This window comes from Mirounga angustirostris, unplaced genomic scaffold (genome assembly GCF_029215605.1).
Source record: "Mirounga angustirostris isolate CCGP_5_RB_7025 unplaced genomic scaffold, mMirAng1.0.hap1 SCAF_13, whole genome shotgun sequence".
NCBI classification, from domain to species: domain Eukaryota; kingdom Metazoa; phylum Chordata; class Mammalia; order Carnivora; family Phocidae; genus Mirounga; species Mirounga angustirostris.
Genome location: NW_026991721.1, coordinates 90485290 through 90508975, shown reverse-complemented (window position 1 = coordinate 90508975; position 23686 = coordinate 90485290). Strand labels below are relative to the sequence as shown.

At 38.7% G+C, this 23686-nt stretch overlaps 2 protein-coding genes across 2 annotated transcripts; both read right to left on the bottom strand.

Moving 5' to 3' along the window:
* Nucleotides 1-4141: 4141 nt before the first annotated feature.
* Nucleotides 4142-5089, bottom strand: LOC123856747 (putative olfactory receptor 10D4). Its single transcript, XM_045892871.1, has one exon. It carries the CDS (start codon nucleotides 5084-5086, stop codon nucleotides 4142-4144), a length of 945 nt encoding a protein of 314 aa, XP_045748827.1. The 5' UTR covers nucleotides 5087-5089.
* Nucleotides 5090-17142: 12053 nt separating this feature from the next.
* On the bottom strand, nucleotides 17143-18072 carry LOC123842507 (olfactory receptor 10N1-like). Its single transcript, XM_045871807.1, is given in 3 exon segments — nucleotides 17143-17422; nucleotides 17424-17478; nucleotides 17481-18072. Coding segments are annotated over 3 exon segments (927 nt in total).
* Nucleotides 18073-23686: the final 5614 nt, after the last annotated feature.

The window sequence follows — 23686 nt, the reverse complement described above, 5'->3', positions numbered from 1 at the left end:
GTTGTCGTTGTCTCTGGAATGTATCCTGATTATGCCACTTGTCTTCTATATCCTCAAAGTAACTAAATCTGGTTATCCTTGACTTGTGTTTTGCATCTAATATTTCAACTAGCTGGCACCAAGCAAATGAAGGAGGAATTGTTTTTTTGTTTGTTGGATAAATCAGCAAGGATTTCATACCAAGAAAGAAATATTTCTTTCTGTCCCATTTTCATCTCCCATTTGCATTCCTTTATCCATCCTCCCATTTCCCCAACCAGAGAAGTTGGTCTGCAGTTCCAAGATAGCTATGTGAAATCACAGAATCAGTATTTCAGATTTGAAAGGGAACTTGGAAGTTATTTAGTCAAGTGGGAGAATCTTATTTTGATATCTTTTATATCTCCTCTCTTAAAAAGGGATGCTCCTCCTCAATAAGATATGGTCCTAGTATGATCATCTTATCCTATGATTCTAGCTGATAGCCTTTGTCATATTCTCAACAAGGTAGGTATCATATGCTTTATTCAGTTTGTTAGAGTGTCATTTTTACATAAATAAATAAATAAAGGAGATGAGAAAGTTCTCCCTTACAGTAGAAAGCCAAAGAGTAAGTATAGTAGGAATGATTAAATTGGAAAATAATTATTTGGCAACCATCATAATAATTGATTCAAGCAAGAACCATACATGGATGCTAAAACTAGCAGGTAAAAATTCAAGGAGTAACAGAATCTTTACATAATGTCAAAGTACCCCTCCTCCCCATAAAAGATCACTATTAATTAGGAAAGTAAAATAATAACTTTGTACTTGAGTAATTTGGCAGATACCACCTTAACCAAATGTTCAAAATTAACCTCACTAGTAATAGGACAAAGAGCCTAAGCCACATACCAGAACCTCCTGGTATGATATATTGGGAAGAATAAAACATTATTTCTGAGTTAGTCCTTCCCAAAATGCATAACCTGAACCTAATGAGGAGGGAACATCAGACAAATTCAAACTGATGGATGTCTTACAAAATACCAGGCCTAAAATCTTCAAAAACATTAATATCTTGGAATACAAAGCATGACTTAGGAACTATCCTTGATGAAAGGAAACCAGAGATAAGTACTTTATGCAGTGCATAATTCTTGGATTTTTTTTTTTTTACTATAAAGGCAATTATTGGATAATTAGTAAAATCTAAAGAATGTCTGTAGATTAGATAACAGTACTATACTAATGTTAATTTCCTAGTTTTGATAACTATTATAGTTATGTAAGGGGGTGTCCTTAGTTTTAGAAAACACACTCTAAATGGGGGTGTGTAGGGAAAGAAGGCATTATGTCTGCAACTCATCATATCTACAACTAACTGGCTCAGAAAAAAAATGAGTACACACATGTGTGAGTATATGTATACATATGTGTATATATGTATTTATATATAAAAAGAGAATAAAACAACATAATGAAAACAGTTTTGGGAATCTGAGTGAGAGGTATACATGGATTCTTTGTACTAGTTCAGCTTTTTGGTAAGTTTCAATTATGTCTAAATTTAAAAAGTCAATTTAATGGAGTTTCCTATGGGTGCTTCATCATAACAGAAAAGCTAGGCAGCTTTGGTATTAGAATTCTTTATGTTTAAAAGTTTTATGTTTTATGTTAGGAGAAATAAAATTTCAGATTCAATTAGATATGCCCTCTTAAAACAAAATGATGAATTATTTTGTATCTTAGTATTTTTTTTTTTAAAGATTTTATTTTTTATTTATTTGACACAGAGAGAGAGAGAGAGACAGCTAGAGAGGGAACACAAGCAGGGGGAGTGGGAAAGGGAGAAGCAGGCTCCTGGCCGAGCAGGGAGCCCGATGCGGGGCTCGATCCCAGGACCCTGGGATCATGACCTGAGCCGAAGGCAGACACTTAACGACTGAGCCACCCAGGCGCCCCTGTATCTTAGTATTTTTATCATCATGATGACTTGCCTAGAAATTAACCAAAGTTCTGTAGCATCAAGACCATCCATAGATTTCTCCGTCAGCATTTATAAGTTTGTGAGACAGAAAAAGAACTGACCTGCAAACCAGAAGACCTGGATGCTACTTTTGGTTCTGCCAAAGAAACGTCTCAGTTCAGGTTCTTAGTTGATAAACCTGGCCCTTCAACAGAAGGTGAAGAAATAAGAAGAGAGAAGAGATGCAGCACTGGCTGGCATTACATTTTGATACATTGTAGGCAAACTGTTAGGGTAAAATTCAACCATTGTAACTTTACAACTGTTTATTATCTTTTAGTATTGTCATGCGTTTCTTTGCAGTGACAAGTGGTAAAATGATTGAAACAATGTGTGTGTGTTTAAAGAACCTAAGAGTGGAGGTTTTAAAACATATGCCTATTTCAGCACTTGCCTGCCAAAGGGGGAGTTCAGGGAAGAAAATGAGGGTGTTTCCATTTAAGAAGCTTCCTTCCTTCCCTCCCTCCCTCCCTCCTTCCTTCTTTCCCTCCTCCCCTCCCCTTCCCTCCTTCCTTCCTTCCTTTCTTTCTTTCTTTCTTTCTTTCTTTCTTTCTTTCTTTCTTTCTTTCTTTCTTTCTTTCTTTCTTTCTTTCTTCTTGCTTTCTTGCTTTCTTTCCTTCCTTTTGTTTTAGTACATTATTTATTCTCTGCTTCCTTCCAAAAAGGATTTAAAGTGCCTTGCAAGAAAAGCGGCAAACAACTGGTAGGTGAAATATACAAAGAAAAAAAAATCAAGAAAAGAAGATTTTTAATTTAAAATTTAAATACAAAAATTTAACAGTGTTTCTATAAATAAAATTTATTTTTTTCCTTAGCATTATGGAACATAGAAATTAAAAGAGTCAAAATAAATTACGTTGATCTTATTATGAGAAAAGAAGAAATATGTTCTTTTCAATGGAGAGGGAAATTTATTTAAATATTTATTTAAATATATATATATATTTTTAAAGATTTTATTTATTTATTTGAGACAGAGAGAATGAGAGACAGAGAGCATGAGAGGGAGGAGGGTCAGAGGGAGAAGCAGACTCCCTGCCGAGCAGGGAGCCCGATGCGGGACTCGATCCCGGGACTCCAGGATCATGACCTGAGCCGAAGGCAGTCACTTAACCAACTGAGCCACCCAGGCGCTCTATTTAAATATTTTTTATCTATTTATTTGAGAGAGAGAGAGAGAGAGCATGAGCAGGTGGAGGGACAAAGGGAGAAGGAAAGAGAACCTTAAGTAGGCTCCATGCCCAGCACAGAGCCCAACACTGGTCCATCCCAGGACCCTGAGATCATGACGTGAGTGGGAATCAAGAGCCTGTGGCTTAACCAACTAAGTCACCTAGGTGCCCTGGAGAGGGAAATTTATTACTGCTACTTGAATTTGAGTGAAAATTATAACACAGGCTTTCTATAACAAAGATAAATCAGTGTTCCTTGTTTTGGAAAAACATGTAGTAACATATTTAAACTTGATTGGGTTGTTTGTTTTTTACTATCTTTTACAAAACTAAAGCTGATTCTTTTAGGAGCTAATAAAAAAATGATTCAAGTTCATAGCCTTCCAGGCAGCTAATAATGCAAGAAGAATATTTAGATTGTGGAGGAATGTGCACACTAGAAAAGTCTTTAAACCACAGTTGACCATGCACAAGAAAGATCTTACTTTAAATGTTACTTAATTTAGTTTGAGTTTTGGTGTTGATTGGCAGAAAATTGGAGATTATACTCTACAAAAAGGAAGGATATTGAGTTCTGGTATTCTATATTAATCTGGGCTTTTTTGAAATTTTTTCCATCCTCCTTTCTCTCTAGATTTTTGTGAATGTGCTTTTAACTGAGATTATGAGAAAGAAAATATGTTTTCCTAACTTTCAGAGATTTAAACAACTAAGAAACGTTTCAGGGAGGATGGTGGTTCTGGAAGAGAATTCCATGCAGTGTAAGAATCAGTTCACAGTCTGCTAAGTGAGTCTGTTAATTATCTTTCATTATAAAACAGAGGGAAACAGGAAAACAGACATATATTTTTAAACTTAGCGAGGTTAAGTGGTAGATCGATACAGCATACATTTCATTTCAATATCTTGGAAGCTGCAAACGAGGATTTGTCCTAAGAAATGGAGACTCAAACTTTGCCTAGCAAAGCTTTAGGTTTTCTCACTTATTCTCCACAGCAAAGCCTCTCTTATGAAATGCACTTCGCAGGGCTGATTTTACATCCTTATTCCTCAGGCTGTAGATTAGTGGGTTCAGCATGGGGGTGACAAGATTATTCAATATCTGAATTATCGCACTGAGCAAGGCACTGGGGTTGGGTTGGAGATAGATGATGATTACCGGCCCAAAAGCACAAAGAATTGCAGTGATATGGGCATTGCAGGTGGAGAAGGCTCGCTGCCTGCCCTCTGCTGAGCGAATTTTTGATATGGAGATCCCAATGAGAGTGTAGGAAACAAGGATGAGAGAAAAGCAAATGAGAGACAAAAGATCAACATTTGTAAAACCTACCCTCTGGGCTAGAGATGTGTCACCACAGGCTAGAGATAAGATAGCAGGTATGTCACAGAAGTAGTAGTCCACCTCATTAGAGGCACAGTAGGACAACTGGAAGGTGAGGGAGGTTAGAATAATGGCGTGAACACAGCCACCCATCCAGGTCCCTGTGGCTAAGATGGCACAGACCCTGTGGTTCATGATGACCATGTATCTCGAAGGATAACATGGCATAGGATAACCAACAAAGCGGTCATAGGCCATCGCTGTGTACAGGAAGCACTCAGTGCAGCCCAGGAAATGGTAGAAGAAGAGCTGGGATATGCAGCCCTGAAAAGAGATACCTTGACTCTGCCCTGAAAGGTGTAACAGGATCTTGGGAACAGTTGTTGAAGAGAAACCCAGGTCAAACATGGAGAGGTTTCCCAAGAAAAAATACATAGGCGTGTGCAGCCGAGAGGAGGAGAGGATAGCTGGAAGGATGAGCACATTTCCCAAAAGGGTATGTAAATAGAATGAGGAGAACAGGAAGAAGAGGACAGTCTCTAGGCCCTCTGTCTCAGGGATTCGCAGCAGGATGAATTCAGTCACCATTGTGTGATTTCTCATTTTTATGGAAGAATCAACTCTTGGGTGTCTGTGGAAAGAAATCTGTGGTTAAATTTAATATGTATGTAAATTAACTGTGTTTAAGCCAATGTAATGGAAAAGGAGCCAGATGATCTCGATGTTTACAGAGTAGTGCTTCCTGATAGAATTGTCTTCATCTGCTTGCTTCTCTCCATACTGGATATCACTCTGCAGGTGAGTTTCTCTTTACAGATGCCCCTTATTACCATCTCACCAAGAAGCCCTACCTGACCAGTCTCCTATCTTGCATTCTTCATGTACACTACCAAATTGCATTGATTCCTTAGTGCTGCTTTGTGATTCTAAAAGGATAAATATGAAGACTCAATGTCTTTGTTACAAACAAGGTCCCATCTAAGTTTCTTATATTCATCTAAGACAATTTAGTCACATTAACTCTCCAAAAACCATTATGATCCTTTAAGCCATACGTACAGAAGATACAGAATCTTTCCCACATTGTCTCCCTAGGGATGAGGTCAACAGTGGGAAACGATCCAAAAGAAGGGTCTCAGATAGCTCTTCATGAACACAAGATTACATTAACAGGGTCCATATGCTCCAGATTTTGGCGCATGTGAGTAACCAGTAGCTTCCATTTTCCTAAATTTGGCACAATGAGTAACTGGTAGTCTCCATTTCAGTCTCCAGAGTCTATAATTGTCTAACCAGACCCAAGCTAAGTACTAGCCTAATCTTATGGCAGCAGAAGGCACAGGGGTAGTAGAGGCTCCTGTCCAATTTCCATATTTTAAAAAATTCTGTTATCTTTTTCAGCTTGTTTTAACTTTTAAAATACAGTGAGATCCTTAAATTATAGATCAACTCCTGAATGCTATTGCCTAAGCCCTTTATCTACCCATCTATCAATCTATCTATCTACTTTTTAATTTTTTTGGTGATTATGAGGGAAGTGAGAGCCAAAATAAGAGAAGCGAAGGGCAAACTTTGGACACTTACATGGCAAACGGGATGTAACTGGTAACTGTAGCTGCTGGGGCTATTCAATGCTGCTTTCCTTTCCTTCTCCAGTGAAGGAAGAAGCCCTCCTCTGCTAAATCCCCATTGGCTTATAGTCTGCAGGGGCATATCCTGAATTCTTCTCTTTTCAGTCACTTTCAAATAGAATGTCACAAATCTAAATGCTCTTTAACTCCCTCACAGACTCCTCTCTGATTCCAGGAACCACAATCATTCCCAAATGCAGAAGATTTTAAATAACTTTCTCTTCCTTTGGGTATTAATCCCCCAGGTCAGGGACCCTATTGAGCAAGAAAGCAATTAGCGACTTAGACTAACTGGACCTTAGAAATGAGGCCCCGGGGCGTGCAGGGAAGAAAAGTGATGAAATGTTTTATGATTTGTATGGTAAAATATACTTCAGTGGAATAATAATTTTAAAAAATTCCTTTGGTACATATATCACACATTTTGTATGTATATTTGTGTATTTACTACTCTTTTATGTGTATGCGTTATCTTAATAAACAAATTATGTTATTTTACTGCACTGTATGATAGGATTGACTTCTTGCAAGCAACAGTAACTGGGGTAACCCAGAGGATTAAATAAATGAGTGGAAAACCAGTCTCATGGAAGTGTGGGAACTCGGGCAGCCCTAGGGCCCTCAGCAGTAGGAATTTATGGAGTAGCCCCCGAGCACCACCACCAGATGATTCAGCCTCAGCTGCCTTTTGCTTCCATGTGCCTCAGCTCCAGATTCAAATCTGATTTCCTTGGCTGGGTCACGCACCTACCTCTGTGGCCAGGGTACAGGGTACAGTGGAATGGAGATGAGCAGCTCTCCAAAAGATAATGGAAAGGCTTATTGCCAGGAAAAAGAGAGAAGAAGGCCAAGAGAAAGCTTAGCTATCACTCGAAGCATCTGTCTTATATCACTTGGCATCTGTTCAAGCTCCCAAGTTAAATGCCTCATATACTCTAGAAGTATTTTTTTCGTCAGGGGATGGCTTACCAAATTCCTCATTAAATACATTCATTCACTTGCTTATTTGTGCATACATGGATTCATCTGTTCCAACAAATACCAGTTATGACAGGCAGGACATTGATTATTTGCCAGGAGAAGCAGAACAATCAGGGAAGGGGTGGTCAGACATAGTCCCTCTGCTCAAAAATAAGTTTTTTGAGTCTGAGAGGCAAAGAGTTTCTTATAGTCTTATTTTAACCTCATAAAACTCTGATGAAGTCTACAGATGAGGAAAAATAGGATCAAAGAACAAATCATGGAGCTTACTCTGAAAGGAACTGGGATTTGGCCTATCCTTTAGGATTTTTCGCCAGTTTCTGATCGTCAAGATTCAGTGTTTAAGGAGTGTTTAGGGGGTCTTGGGTGGCTCATTCAGTTGAACGTCTGACTCTTGATTTTGGCTCAGGGTCGTGGGATTGAGCCCCCAGTCGGGCTCCATGTTCAGCGTGGAGTCTGCATGAGGTTCTCTCTCCCCTCTCCCTCTGTCCCTCATCCACACCCTTCCCCACTGCTCATGCACATGCTCTCTAAATGAATGAATGAATGAATGAATGAACGAATAAATAAATAAATAAATCTTTGGGGCTCCTCTATGGCTCTGTAAGTTAAACTTCTGCCTTTGGCTCAGGTCATGATCTCAGGGTCCTGGGATTGAGCCCCGTGTCGGGCTCCCTGCTCAGTGGGGAGTCTGCTTCTCCTCCTCCTTCTGCCCCTTCCCCTGCTTGTGCTCTCTCACTGTCTCTCAAATAAATAATTTTTTTAAAAAAAGGAGTGTTTAGGTAGGTACACTATTCCAAATACCTCTGGAATTTTGTTGTGTAAGTAAACAATGTTTTTGCTGCACATCTAACTAATGATAAAAGGATATAAAAGTTAACAATTCTACCATCTTATATATTTCTGATTGTCTTTAATGTTTTGAGGCATGATGACTGACTTGAAAAAATAGTACAAATAGAAAAGATGGTAAATACGTTTTTGAGTAGGAAGTAAAATACCATTAAATGTACCTTGGTCTGGTAACAATTTATTCAGGAAAGACATATGTCATGGACTATCTTAGATGTCCAAACTGAACATTTAGAATCAAGATGATTGTGTGCTAAATTAATATCATGGGCACGTGAAAATACAAATGGTCTACATTCCCAAAAGGTCAGCTGCTTTCAGTGATGATACCTATTATAGAATAGTGATCAAATCTCAATAGGTCAGACTTCAATAGATAAACTCAGAAAGTTTTCTTATTTTTGTTTACACTTTCCTCCAGAAAGTGTAAAATATTCCAGAATTATCATAAGCAACAAAAGTATAATTGCAAGTCATATTTTGTCTGCAGTTTCAATTTGGTTTTTATAATAATAAATTGTTATTTAAGTCACTCAGTTTGGTGGTTGTATTTTGTGTAGGAATAAATAATTGAAACATTAATCCTTGGCCTTGAGGCTGAACCTGTAAAGGCAGATTTCATTCATTCTTTGTTTGTTTTGTTTTTTGTTTTTTCAATTTTTATTTACATTCCAGTTAATATTCAGTGTAGTATTAGTTTCAGGTGTACAATTTAATAATTCGACACTTCCCTACATCACCCTGTGCTCATCACAACAAGTGCCCTCCTTAATCCCCATCACATTTTAATCCATCCCACCACCCACCTCCCTCTGGTCACATTATTCTCTATAATTAATGTTTTCTGTTTCTTTGTCTCTCTTATTTTTTCCTTTTGCTTGTTTGTTTGGTTTCTTAAATTCCACCTATGAGGGAAATCATATGGTATTTGTCTTTCTCTGACTTATTTCGTTTAGTGTTATACTCTCTAGCTCCATCCACGTCTTTGCAAATGGCAAGACTTCATTCTTTTTTATGGTTGAATAATATTCATATGTGTGTGTGTGTGTGTGTGTGTGTAGTTTCTTTATCCATTCATCAATGGATGGACACTTGGGCTGCTTCCATATCTTGGCTTTTGTAAATAATGCTGCTATGAACATAGGGGTCATTCATTCTTTTTTTTTAAAAAAATCTTTACTGAGCTGTAATTGACAAAAATTGTATATGTTTAATTTATACAACTGGATGTTTTGATGTATGTATACACTGTAAAGTGATCACCACAATCAAGCTAATTATCATATCCATCACCTCACAAAATAACTTTCTCTTTTCTTTTTTCTTTTCTTTTCTTTTCTTTCTTCCCATGTGTATGGTAAGAGCATTTAAGACCTACATATTAGCAAATTTCAAATATTCAATACAGTATTGTTAACTATAGTCACCATGCTGTACAATACACTTTTAGAACTTATCTTGCATAACTAAAACTTTGTCCCCCAAGTTATGTGTTAAAGGTAGACTATGTGTGTCTTGAATATATCAAATATTTATATTTAATGACATTAACCTTTTAAATTAATGATTTTATTTATGTTTTACTCAGCAAAGCTGTGTACTCAAGCCTTTTACTTTCTTCAACGGATGAAGAGCACATTAAAGAAATGATCATACAAAAAAGCATTTCACCCTTTAGGAAATTTAATTTATTAAAGACTAACATTTATTCAGAAAGTCTTGCAATGTACACAGCAGTGTTTGATAGTAAAGGTCATACATAAAAGTGAATGATAGAATGATGCACTTGATCTAGGTTCTCAATATGGGACAGCGAAAGGGTGAAGAGTAAGGAGGCCTATTGGGGAAAAAAAGCCATTCTCCCTTTCTCTCCTTTTTTCATTGTTCTTTCCTGTGGCTAGGTGGATAAATCAGGCAGCTCCTGTATTATAGGTCCTGCTGTCTCTAATTCAATCAGGAAAGAGGAAGAGTCTCCACTTGGACTCAGTTTAAGCCACATTTTCCACTCAACTTAGCAGAAAACACTGTGATGGGGAATACTGAGATTTTGCTGATCTTTTAGTCCTCAGTTTGCTGGTGAATGCTGTTTTCATTTTTTATGAGTTAGAACCTAGGAGTTGGGTAGAAGTCTAAGTACTAGCCTATTACGAGTCATTCCAATAGGGCATGAGAGCAATCCCAATAAAGAAAAGTCATAAGATTGCTAGCAAACGCTTGAGGTAGGTAACCATGAATTTATAGTATTGCTAAACTGCCCGGTTTGTGATTTTTCTCTAAGAAAGCCTCATGGGATGGGTTCAGGAATAGAGCAAGCAGGTGGGATCACTGAAGACTAGGTAGGAAGTACATGATGGAGGAAGGATTTAAGTACTTTGGAACAGTTATAATAATAGTAAAAAATCTAAACTAAATAAGAAGCTAAGATAAGAAAGAGTTGACAGGAAGAAAGAAAGCGACGTAAACAAATTAGAAGTTTCAAGGAAGTCATTTATTCATTCTTGAAAAATTTAGTAGCAACTGTAGTGATGTGCTAAAACTGTTATGTTCTGGGGTGCCTTGATGGCTCAATTGGTTAAGCATCTCACTTTGGCTCAGGTTGTGATCTCAGGGTCCTGGGATGGAGTCTCACATTGGGCTCCCTGCTCAGCAGGGAGTCTGCTTGTCCCTCTGCCCCTCCCCCACTCATGTTTTTTTTTTCTCTCTCTCTCAAACAAATAGAAAAATAAAAAATAAATAAAAAATAAAACTGCTATGTTCTGATGAACAGGGATTATCCTTGGTCTCTGCCCTCAAAGAGCTGACAGTCTAGTAAAAGAAGAAAGACATTAATCAAATAATCATACATCTAACTTATAATTATTTAATGTGGCAAATGCTAGGAAGAAAAGTTCAACGGATTGAAAAGTTATAATGGGAGAGTATTTTTGTTCGCTCATGTTTCTCCTTCCTGTCAGCAAACATATGTGCACATTATGAATTATAGTTACGTGGTGTTCCCTGAAGGTCAGGGAGGACTTCCCTGGGAAAATGTAATCCGATAGGAGACCTGAAGAGTGAGTAAGGGTGCAGGAAAGGAAAAGCACAGCACATTTTAGGTGGGGGCAAACATGTGCAAACACTTTGAAAAGGAGCACAGCCCACTTGAAGGACCCAAGGAAAGAGAGGAAAAGAATTGAGAGATTAGGCTTGAGAGGCTGAATGGGAAATGATTATTCAGAGCCCAGCTGATCACTGTAAAGGGATGGATGGATGGTTTCTCTGTGAGGAGCTCTAAGAAATGCTAAGAAGGCTTTCAGCAGCACTGCATTTGAGTGTATTATGGGAGTGAGGGAATACGAAAAGATAATCCTAGCTGTGGGAGGGAGCTAGAATACACAGAGGGCAATAAATAAAGAAGATCTTTGCACTACAGAATTTGAGATACTTATTCAGGAAAAAAGCAGAAAAGACAGTCACTAAGTCAGAGAGATGCTACTGAGAATGTAGGTAGATTAATGCCCTGCTTTAGCCTAATCTGATGACACCAGAACAGAACTTCAATTTTTGCTCTTTGAGTTTCCATACCAGAACATACACTGAGAACCAGACTTTGATTCTGATAATCAGGTAAAGCCCCCACAAAGGTATCTTCTGAGAACACTCAGAAGACTAGAGCCAACTGAGGATAGAAACTAATGAGGATGAGAAAAACAGAACCACACTCTGTGGGATTAAGACATTTTATTACAAATTAGTTCAGACACAATTTATAAACAACATAATACACACTACACCATTGGTTTTAGAAATGATTGTCCAGTTTTTCCTCCAAAGTAATTGTTCTTTTTTTCCCTTAAAACTTTCTGGTTTGCATAATTAGCCTCTCTTGGTCCCATAATGAGATATCTATTTTCTTTTTTCTCTTGAAAATAGCTCTTTTGCCCTATGACCCAGCAATTGCACTACTGGGTATTTACTGTGAAGATACAGATGTAATGAAAAGAAAGGGCACATGCACCCCAATGTTCATAGCAGCAACGTCCACAATAGCCAAACTGTAGAAGGAGCCAAGATGTCCTTCAACAGATGAATGGATAAAGACAATGTGGTTCATATATACAATGGAATATTATTCAGCCATCAGAAAGGATGAATACCTACTATTTACATTGACGTGGATAGAACTCGAGGGTATTATGCTAAGTGAAATAAGTCAATCAGAGAAAGACAATTATCATATGGTTTCACTTATACGTGGAACATAAGAAATAGCACAGAGGATCATGGAGGAAGGGAGGAAAAACTGAATGTAAAGAAATCAGAGAGGGAGACAAACCATGAGAGACTCTTAACTCTGGGAAACAAACTGAGGATTGCAGAAGGGGAGGGGAGTGGGGGGATGGGGTAAAAGGGTGATGGGTACTAAGCAGGGCACGTGTTGTGATGAGCACTGGGTGGTATATGAAACTAATGAATCAATGAACACTACGTCAAAAACTAATGATGTACTATATGTTGGCTAATTGAATTTAAATTAAAAAAGAAAGAAAATAGTGCTTTTAAAAATTAAATGTTACAATCTCATTGCAAAATCGTAAGAGTAAAGCAGAACCATGGAGAAGAAAGTAGAAATCACCCCAGATTGGATTACCCATTTTTAATATTTCGGCAAACAATCCTTCAACCATCCATTTATACACAGATACATTTATATGAAGATAAAAAATAAGGCTGAAGCTGTGAATTGTGCAAGGCTGTTGAATCTCAGATCTGTACCTCTGAAACAAATAATGCAATATATGTTAAGAAAAAAAAAAGAAGAAGAAGGTAGCAGGAGAGGAAGAATGAAGCGGGGGAAATCAGAGGGGTAGACAAACCATGAGAGACGATGGACTCTGAAAAACAAACAGTGTTCTAGAGGGGAGGGAGGTGGGAGGATGGGTTAGCCTGGTGGTGGGTACTGAGGAGGGCACATTCTGCATGGAGCACTGGGTGTTGTGCACAAACGATGAATCATGGAACACTTCATCTAGAACTAATGATGTAATGTATGGGGATTAACATAAGAATAAAAAAATATTTAATTAAAAAAAGAAGGTATAAATTAGATACAGCAAAAAATTAAGTGAACTTTGAAAAAAAAATAAGGCTGAAGTATTCACCGTCTTTTTGTTGCTTCACCTGCTATAGGAATTTTGTCTTTGACTGTCTTATTCCCTGGGCCTTTGTTTTATAGAATCAGTGTATTGGGTAAGGAGAAGGAAAGATTCCTGAATAATAGAAAAGGCCAGAATAAATTGTGGAAAATAAAATGAAGAGTTGCTGTTGGTTAAGAGAAGGGATTTTTGAAGGGCTTGAAGACAGGAATAAGAAATAATGTGGGATAGCTCTCATACATCAAAGGTTGTAAAAGGAAAAAAGCTGGAATAAGATTTTTGGGCTGTGTGTGTAGAAGGTCAAACATTTATTTTCAAAGTTTCAGCAAAATTGCTAGATTATGTACAACTGCATGAGGATGTGAGCTAGAATCCTAGTTCTATCTACAAGCAAGCTGTGTGACTTAGGGAAATTTACCTGATATCCCTAAACTTTGTTTCACCTTTTGTAAAATGATCTCAGCATTCTTACATAGATAAATTAGATAATATACATAAATCAGTTGCACAGTGCTGGTTAAGGGGTAAGGACTCAGTGAATGGTAACCCCAGGCAGATCACCTGAAGTCCACCTTAGGCTACATTCTTCTCTACCCACACCACACTGAAGTATTTAACAATTAAACTGCGATCTGAGAGGGTTCAGTGATATATGTAGTTACAAGACAAGGGAGAGAACTAGCAAACTCAAAAACCACAGGATATGTGAAAACTGGATAAGCAGGTTTATTTTTAAGTTGTGGTAAATTACACATAGCATAAAATTTACTATCTTTACCATTTTTAAAAGATTTATTTATTTGAGAGAGAGAGAGCATGTGCGAGCAAGGGGAGGAGCAGAAGGGGAGGGAGAGAGAATCTCCAGCAGATTCTGTGCTGAGCATGGAGCCTGACGAGGGGGTCAATCTAATGACCCTGGGATCATGACCTGAGCTGAAACCAAGAGTCAATGCTTAACCGATCGACCCATGCAGGTGGTCCTATCTTTACCATTTTTAAGTGTACAGTTCAGTAGTGTTGAGTATATTTGTACTGTTGTGCAATGAATCTCCAGAACTTTTTGCAAAACTTGTTGTGAAACTGCAACTCTATATCCATTAAACAACTACCCATTTTCCCCTCTCCGAGCCCTTGGCAACCACCATTCTATTTTCTTTTTCTATCGATTTGGCTACTCTAAATACCTCATGTAACCGGAATCACACAGTATTTGCCTTTTTGTGACTGGTATATTTCACTTAATATCATATCCTGAAAGTTTATCCATGTGGTAGCATGTGTCAGAATTTCCTTTTTAAGGCTGAATAATATTCCATGTACGTATATACCACATTTCGTTTATCCATTCACCATCAGTGGATACTTGGATTGCTTCCAGCTCCTGGTTATTGTGAATAATGCTGCTATGAACATGTTATGAATATGTCAAAACCTTGCTTTCAATTCTTTTTGATATACGCTCAGAAATGGAATTGCTGGATCACATGGTAATTTTAATTTTTTTGAGGAAACACCATACTATTTTCCACAGTGGCTGTACCATTTTACATTCCCACCTATAGTGCACAAAGTTTCCAATTTCTGCACATCCTTGCCAACACTTATTATTTTCCTTTTTAAGTAGTAGTCATCTAAAGTGTATGAGGTGATGACTCATTGTGAGTTTGATTTACATTTCCCTAATGATTAGTGATATTGAGCATCTTTTCATATGCTTGTTGGCCATTTGTATGTCTTCTTTGGAGAAGTCTCTATTTAAAAATGGAACTGTCCATTTCTAGAATGGTTAAGTAGTATTCATTCATTCATTCCACAAACTTTCACTGGATGCTTACTATGCCAGGGGGTGTCCCGAGTACACGACAGTGAAAAAGACAGAAAAGAAATCTACTGAACAATATCAATACTAGTTTGATGAATATCTGCCCATAAACACCATGCAGGCTTTACCAGATACCATAGCATGTGAATTCTTCCACCAATAGCTAGCATTAAAGGGGCAGCAAACTAATGCTAGAATTGCTTGGATCCAGCATATTAAGTAGGATAGGCATTTTCAAAGTGTGGGAATAAAATTCTATGTGATCTTAGGTTTTGCTAACCAGGTTAGGAGGGGCCAGAGAACCTTCCTATTGCACCTTAAATCATTTATCTACACGTAAATGAGCTTCATTTTGTCTCTTTTGTCTCATACCTTTTGTAAGGGCAGCAATATATTTTATTTGAGGTCTTCACTTTTTGGTTTTGTTTTTATGATTTCAAATAGGATGGGAAACTTTGTGAGTAAAAATGGAATACAAAAACTACAAATCACAAAATGTCTGTGAGGGCTGGTTATGTTATACAACTAAGGGCTGGTATGTCTGTGAGAACTCCAATAAATAGTACTCACTTTTCCCCTAGATTCTGGAAAAAAATTGAAAAATAATGATCAAGTCCAGTATCACTGGAGACCAAGTTGGGAAAAGTAACTTGGTGGGAAAACCAGATGATCATGGTAATGGAACCCCAAGCCCATAATTAGGCCATTCTCTTTTCTTTTCTTTTTTTTTTTTTTAAGAATTTATTTATTTATTTGACAGAGAGAGACACAGCGAGAGAGGGAACACAAGCAGGGGGAGTGGGAGAGGGAGAAGCAGGCTTCCCGCCAAGCAGGGAGCCCGATGCAGGGCTCGATCCCAGGACCCTGAGATCATGACCTGAGCCGAAGGCAGAGGCTTAACGACTGAGCCACCCAGGCACCCCCATCTTCTTTTCAAACAACACAGATGGGAAGACTTTCCCAATCCCTTCACACTAAGGAGTAACATCAGTGGGATGGGGTAGTAAGAAAACCGTGACAACAGGTGTTAATAGGGCTTCGGTCTAGGCTGGCTTTACCATAACTAGATGTGTTAAAAAGCGCAAGACACTTATTGCTATAGCTTAGTGCCACTAACTCCATATGGGAGAATGGATAGTGACAGAATAGACGGGGATAATAATGAAGTCCATATCTGAACATGACCTTTGTCAGTGCATATTTTCCCAGTTATTTATTGAACACCTTCTATGTGTCATGAGCTCGGGAGAGAGGTCATGAGGATGAGTAAATTGCCAAGCAGGACTTTTAGGGAGTTATGTAAATGAGGAACTAAGAGTAGGAGATTTGGAGCTAACTGGATCTGAGTTTGAGGCTTGGTTTCCTACTTACTGTGAAAATTTGGGTCCATTATTTGAAATCTCTAATCCTCAAAGCTGTTTTTTTGTTTGTTTGTTTCCTTTAAAAAACAAAAACTCGGGCGCCTGGGTGGCTCAGTTGGTTAAGCGACTGCCTTCGGCTCAGGTCATGATCCTGGAGTCCCTGGATCGAGTCCCGCATCGGGCTCCCTGCTCGGCAGGGAGTCTGCTTCTCCCTCTCCCACTCCCCCTGCTTGTGTTCCCTCTCTCGCTGTGTCTTTCTCTGTCAAATAAATAAATAAAATCTTTAAAAAAAAAAAAACAAAAAAAAAAACAAAACAAAAACAAAACAAAACAAAACAAAAAAAACTCTACCATATGAAGGTGATGTGAAGATTAGATATTATCTGTGAAATGTTCATCATAGTTCCTGGAGAATAGATCATGCTCTATAAATGTTAATTAATACTATTCTTGGCAACGTGGAGGAACTGAAATGTTTATAGGCAGAAAAGAAGAATATTTCAAGTTCAACAAGAGAAATGAAATGAGAGTGATCTGGCATAGAGATGGACTAGTGAGGGGTGCTTCTGGGACCACCACAGGTCCTCACTATCTTCAACCAGACAAAATTGGCTGCCCATTAGAGGAATAAGAAATCTGTCTCCAGATGCTTTCTATGCCCCATGGATTCCTTACTCAGGAATAAGGCACTGAGGATAATATTAGTTGTAGAGTTATTTATCAGGCCACAGGGGTTACAGAGAAAAACACAGAAAATCTTATTAGGCAAACAAAATAGAATGCTTTCAAGGAAGCATTTTCTATTATTTAAAAGGAGGAAATATGTGGATGATGTTGAGAAATAAATTTCCATAACCCATTTTTAAAAACCCATAATTTATTCCAGAGAAATAAATACTACATCGTTGAACACTCTTTTCAGGGACCTTTTCACTTCTCTGTTTCTTAAGGAATAGATTAATGAGTTCAGCATGGGTGAGATGATATTATTTAATATCTGCACCATGGCACCAAGCAAGGGGTTGGGTGTGGGCTGCAGATAGATGATGATTACAGGACCATAGGCACAGAGGATTGCAGTGAGGTGGGCACTGCAGGTGGAGAAAGCTTTCTGCCTGCCCTCTGCTGATCGGATTCTCAGAATGGCAATCCCAACGCATGTAGGAGACACAAACACTGAACCAAAGCATTAAAGCCAGAAAGCCAACATTGTGGAGCCCATTCTCTGGGCCAGGGAGCTGTCAGCACAGGCCAGGGGTGAGACAGCAGGAATGTCACAGAAGAAGTAGTCCACCCGGCTGGAGCCACAGTAGGTTAACTGAAAGGTGAAGGAGGTCGGGATGGTGGCATGAAGGCAACCCACCAACCAGGCTGCCATGACCAAGCCGATACAGACCCCAGGTCTCATGATGAGCGTATACCTCAGTGGGTGACAGATGGCCACAAAGCAGTCATATGCCATCACAGAATAGAGGCAGCCTTCGCTAGACCCCAGGAAATGGTAGAAGAAGAGCTGAGCTGCACAGCCCTCATAAGAAATGGCTTGGCTTTGGCCAGAGAGATAGGATAGCATCTTGGGACAGGTTACAGATGGGAACAAGATGTCAAAAATAGATAGGAGTCCCAGGAAGAAATACATGGGAGTGTGAAGGGTAGAAGAAGAAACAATTGCTGTAAGGATGAGTAAATTGCCAAGCAAGGTGAAGAGGTAAATAAATGAGAAGATGACAAATAGCACAGTTTCCAGTTCCTCTGTCTGAGGTATTCCCAGTAGAATAAACTCATGGCGCTCTGTGTGATTCCTCATGTTCCTGGAGCAGACAAGATGATGAAAGCATGAATGTAGAGGCGACTCGTGGCAGATACAATACCAACACATTAATCACCACCAATATATTTTTTTAATTTCTTTTAAAGATTTTATTTTTAAGTAATCTCTATACCCAACATGGTGTTTACACTTAAAACCCCGAGATCAAGAGACACATGCTTGCCAACTGAGCCATCCAGGTGCCCCAATCTTTGTTTAAATATAAATATGATGCTGAAATTAAGAATTAGGGATTCGGTCAAAGACATTTAGGGGGTGGAAAAGCAAATCTATGCTTTTATATCTCAAGATATCATCTTCCTTCATGAATATGGATACAAAGCAATATGAAACACCACCATGGTGAAATACTGAATGGGCTAAGGGAAAAAAGACCTCAATATTGAACAGATGAACATAATTTAATTAACATCCACAACCAATTATACAGCAATAAATGCCTTAAACTAGACTAGCCTGGAAGCCTCATCCTCCTGATTCCTTTTCAGAACATCCCTAGGGTTACTCAAAGCCATGGTCAAATGCCCTAAATATTCATCAAAGGTTAATGTGGGCACCCACACCTTTGATGACAGCAACGCATTGTGGTTCAGTGCAATGAGTATTAGAATTTGGATCATATTAATATTATTCTAATTAAATATATTTCTTAGTTTGAGCATTTTCTTACTTGGTAATGCTCATTTGAAAGAAAAGAAACTGAATCTGGATGTCATCCTGGGGTTTTAAATTGTTGAGATTAGCAGCTAAATTGTATTATTGGGAAGGTCAATTTTAGTGAAGTTACATCACATAAAGATGCAGCTATGGGATATTTAATACTTGCTAAGAGTTGGAATTTTTTTTTATTCTTATGTTAATCCCCATACATTACATCATTAGTTTTAGATGAAGTGTTCCATGATTCATTGTTTGTGCATAACACCCAAGTGCTCCATGCAGAATGTGCCCTCCTCAATACCCACCACCAGGCTAACCCATCCTCCCACCCCCCTCCCCTCTAGAACCTTCAGTTTGTTTTTCAGAGTCCGTCGTCTCTCATGGTTCATCTACCCCTCCAATTTCCCCCGCTTCATTCTTCCCCTCCCGCTACCTTCTTCTTCTTTTTTTTTTCTTAACATATATTGCATTATTTGTTTCAGAGGTACAGATCTGTGATTCAACAGTCTCACACAATTCACAGCGCTCACCATAGGACATACCCTCCCCAGTGTCTATCACCCAGTCACCCCATCCCTCCCACCCCACCCCCCACTCCAGCAACCCTCAGTTTGTTTCCTGCGATTAAGAATTCCTCATATCAGTGAGATCATATGATACATGTCTTTCTCTGTTTGACTTATTTCACTCAACATAATACCCTCCAGTTCCATCCATGTCGTTGCAAATGGCAAGATCTCATTCCTTTTGATGGCTGCATAATATTCCATTGTATATATATACCACTTCTTCTTTATCCATTCATCTGTCGATGGACATCTTGGCTCTTTCCACAGTTTAGCTATTGTGGACATTGCTGCTATAAACATTGGGGTACACGTACCCCTTCGGATCCCTACATTTGTATCTTTGGGGTAAATACCCAGTAGTGCAATTGCTGGATTGTATGGCAGCTCTATTTTCAACTTTTTGAGGAACCTCCATACTGTTTTCCAGAGTGGCTGCACCAGCTTGCATTCCCACCAACAGTGTAGGAGGGTTCCCCTTTCTCCGCATCCCCGCCAAGAGTTGGAATTTTTGAATTCTTAGTGCAATAAAAGTATTTTAATTCTGCAACTGTTCTGTGTTTTCTGCTTTTTATTTTTATTTGATTCTGGTAAGAAAACTTACAATGAGGTCTACCTTCCTGACAGATTTTTAAGGATACAATATTGTTAACCATAAGCACGATGTTGTGCAGCAGATCTCTAGAATTTATTCATTTTGCCTTACTGAGCGTTTATACCCTTTGATCTGCTCCCATTTTCTCTCTCATCCCTGCCCTGGCAACCACCATTCTTCACTTTGTTTCTTTTTTTTATGTTCAATTAGCCAACAGTAGTACATCATTAGTTTTGATGTAGTGTTCAACAATTCAGTAGTTGCCTGTAACACACAGTGTTCATCACAACACGTGGCTCCTTAATGCCCATCACCCTGTTACTCCATCCCCCCCGCCTCCCTTCTGTAACCCTTAGTTTGTTCCTGGAGTCCAGAGTCTCTCATGGTTTGTCTCCCTTTCTGATTTCTATGAGTTTAACTATTTGTTTCATTTTAAAGGACAAAGTCTCAAAACAGAGTATGCTGAGAATCAGGAACTGCCGCTAGGGTGTGCTGTGGTCAATTAGCTGTCTTACAATGCTGGCATTCAAAAGTGCTTGTGACTTGTCCCAAAAGAGATGATGTTTTCACTTTCAGCTTTTACTTTTATGATTCGTTTTTTGGAAATCCAAAGTATATGAAAATTGTCTAATTATAATTTCCTGACTTCTAATTATAATTCCTGATTGAGGGGCGCCTGGGTGGCTCAGTTGGTTAAGCGTCTGCCTTCGGCTCAGGTCATGATCCCAGGGTCCTGGGATCGAGCCCCGCATCGGGCTCCCTGCGCTGCGGGAAGCCTGCTTCTCCCTCTCCCACTCCCCCTCTCCCACTCCCACTCCTCCCACAAGCCTGCTTGTGTTCCCTCTCTCGCTGTCTCTCTCTCTGTCAAGTAAATAAATAAAATCTTTTAAAAAAGTAATTCCTGATTGATTTACTTGACCCTCTTTTACACCTGAATTTGTCACTAAATCTGTAGTATTTATCACAGCGCTTGTAAATAGCTGGCGTTTAAATATTTGTTAGGTAGGTAAATGAACAAAAAGTTGGAAATTAGTTTGTGGTTATAGTTTGACTGTAAGTTCCATGAAGAGGCCGTGTCTATTCTTGTTCAGCACTGTATCTCTAGAATTTAGAAAGTAGTAGCACCCCCCAAAATGTGTGTGTTTGAATAGAACTTTAGAATGCTCTGAAATGATTCCTTTTGTCTTCAGACGACTTTAAGTCTTTATTATTAACCTTGGGAATCAATGGCTGTGGTGAGCCTCCTTTTGGCTTGAGGGTCCATGAAGGGAAATTAGGTACACAATGTAGAGTATCTAATTCCTGAACTAGAAAAGATAGGATGAGCCTTGAACATCTTCATAATTGCCAGTAACTCATCGTTGTCTCTTGCTGGGGGAAAAACATGTAAGTCATAGAAAGAAGAATGGACCTTCCTGAAGAGAAGGAAAAGGAGGAAGTCATGATTGGTGGAGAGTTCTGTAGCAAAAATAAAAGGATGTAAAAAGGAATTAGTGTAAAAATACTAAAATCAGACAAAAATTATTCACACAACCATAGTTCTAGATTTAGATTATGCGTCTTAGTTCATGTGATAGTTAGAGCTAGAACAGCATTATCGCAATATATTGATGCAATTGATTTACTTTGTTATTACTGTCTGACAGTATGAAGTCTCTAGAGAGACTCGGTTTATTGCATTCAGTTCTTTGAGTCGTTGGGTTTCTGGTTGGAGGGAAGCCAGTGTGCCTTAGTTTTTTCTCAGATGATTTTTGAGTATTTCCGGTGAGAGATCATCTGAACCTGAAGTCAGTTTGTACTTGTGCTGAAGCTGTTACAGAAAGATTCATGGCCCCTGGTGGCCCCAGGCTCTGAATTATCCATCTTTTTACATAGTCACCCTTGTAGACTTCAGAACAATTTCGGTCTAGGTTCCATGAACAGAGAGAGCTAGTAGAATGCTGCTGTGAGGGAATGGTGATAAGGGAAGACAAGACTTTTGTGCCAGGCAGATTTGATTTGAAGTCTAGGCTCTTGGGGTCCCTAGGCAGATCAGTCAGTTGAGCATGTGACTCCTTGGCTTCAATTCAGGTCATGATCTCAGGGACATGAGATCAAGCCCCATGTCAGGCTCTTGCTCAGTGGGGAGTTTCCTTCTCTCCCTCTCCTGACCCTCCTTCCTTCTCTCAAATAAATAAATAAATCTAAAAAAAAAAAGAAAAGAAAAGAAATATATTTTCTCCATGTCAGGGAATATATCTAATTCTTTAATCCTAAGCAACTGTGTGGTGCTTGGAACATGAAAGTTACTGAATTAAGTCTTGATGAACAAAAAAGAATAAATGAATGCATTCCTGTGTGCTGTTTGATAGAGTGAATGGAGGAAAGGATTCTAGTCATTGCCTAAAATGAGAAGGAAGCTCTTGACTGTGATTTCTTCCAATAATCCTTGCTACTCATGATTCCAGAGTGAAAGTCAAAGTGAAAAATTGAGAAAGATGGGGAGATGCTCTGAGACTTACGTGGTCAAATGGTCATGACTGGCTCAAGTAAGGAAAACAAAAATTTCCCTCCTTTTATCTTCAGTTTCTTCTATAGAGGTGTGGGGCTCTCCATTTCAAACGTCTCTCTTCCCTGGGACTGGACTTGGGTGCTCTAGCTGTAGACCCCAACTGCTCTTTTGCATTCAGACTCATACAGAAGGAGGATGCTATACATTCAACGACTGTCCTATCACCTAGTGTGATTTCCTCAGAGTTAACAGAAGCAAAATGATCTTCTACCTTTGTCGGACTTTAAATTATCTCATAGTCCCTCTGGAGCCCCATCCATGATATAGTCCAAGACTCAGGGAATAGGAGCCTTCCGAGCACAGGGAGCAATTAAATGCTGGGTGTTGAGAGAGTTTAAGAGTGAAAAAATAGTACATGGTAATCAAGATAATCTTGAAAGGAATTGGGAGTCAAAGAGCTTGTGGTTCCTCCAACCACCCTATTTTTCTACTCTGCGTATACTTCTCATGGAATCCTTTTGTTCTTTACAAGCCTCAGAGATTTGGCCACTTCTCTGTCATTTTTCCCCCCAATTTCTACCTATTGCCTTTTTGGTTGTAGAAGAAATTCTAGCATGGTGAAAAAGTATCCACCTTGGAGCCAGAAGATTCTGGTATAAAGAACAAGCCTGTTACTCATTAGCTATAAGCCCTTGAGAAGGTCAGTAGTCCTTTCTGAACCTTAATATAGGTTATAATATGGAGTTATAATAGTATTTCACAGGGTGATGGTGAGGAGTAAATGAAACAATGCTTACACAGTTCCTGACACAAACTACTTGCTCCTACAATTTTTATTGAAAATGGTGGGAATGTAGATTTATCTTCATCATTAGAAACTTTGCTTTCCCCCCCCTTACTCCTGCCTTACCCAATTTTAGGATGAAGTTTTGTTTCCTTTGTCTGTTGGCTTAATTTTTTGTTGTTTGTTGTTTTTTTTTTAGTTGTGTTTGTTTTAACTACTAGTAATTATAGTGAAAGACATGGTAAGTAACAGAAACAAAACTAACATTTCTGGAGTTAGTAAAAATGTAAGAAGTCTAGGAATCCTTCTCAAATTAATAGCCTGTTCTCTAGAGACTCTAAATGATATAAGATTTCCAGACTCTCAGCATTTAACCAGGCCAACCAAGAAAGGGAAAAAAGACCCAAGAAAGGGAAAGTGGAACTAACATTTAAAGAGTGCTTATTTGTGACAGACGTCTTTAAAAATCTTATTTTATTTAATTCTCACCACAT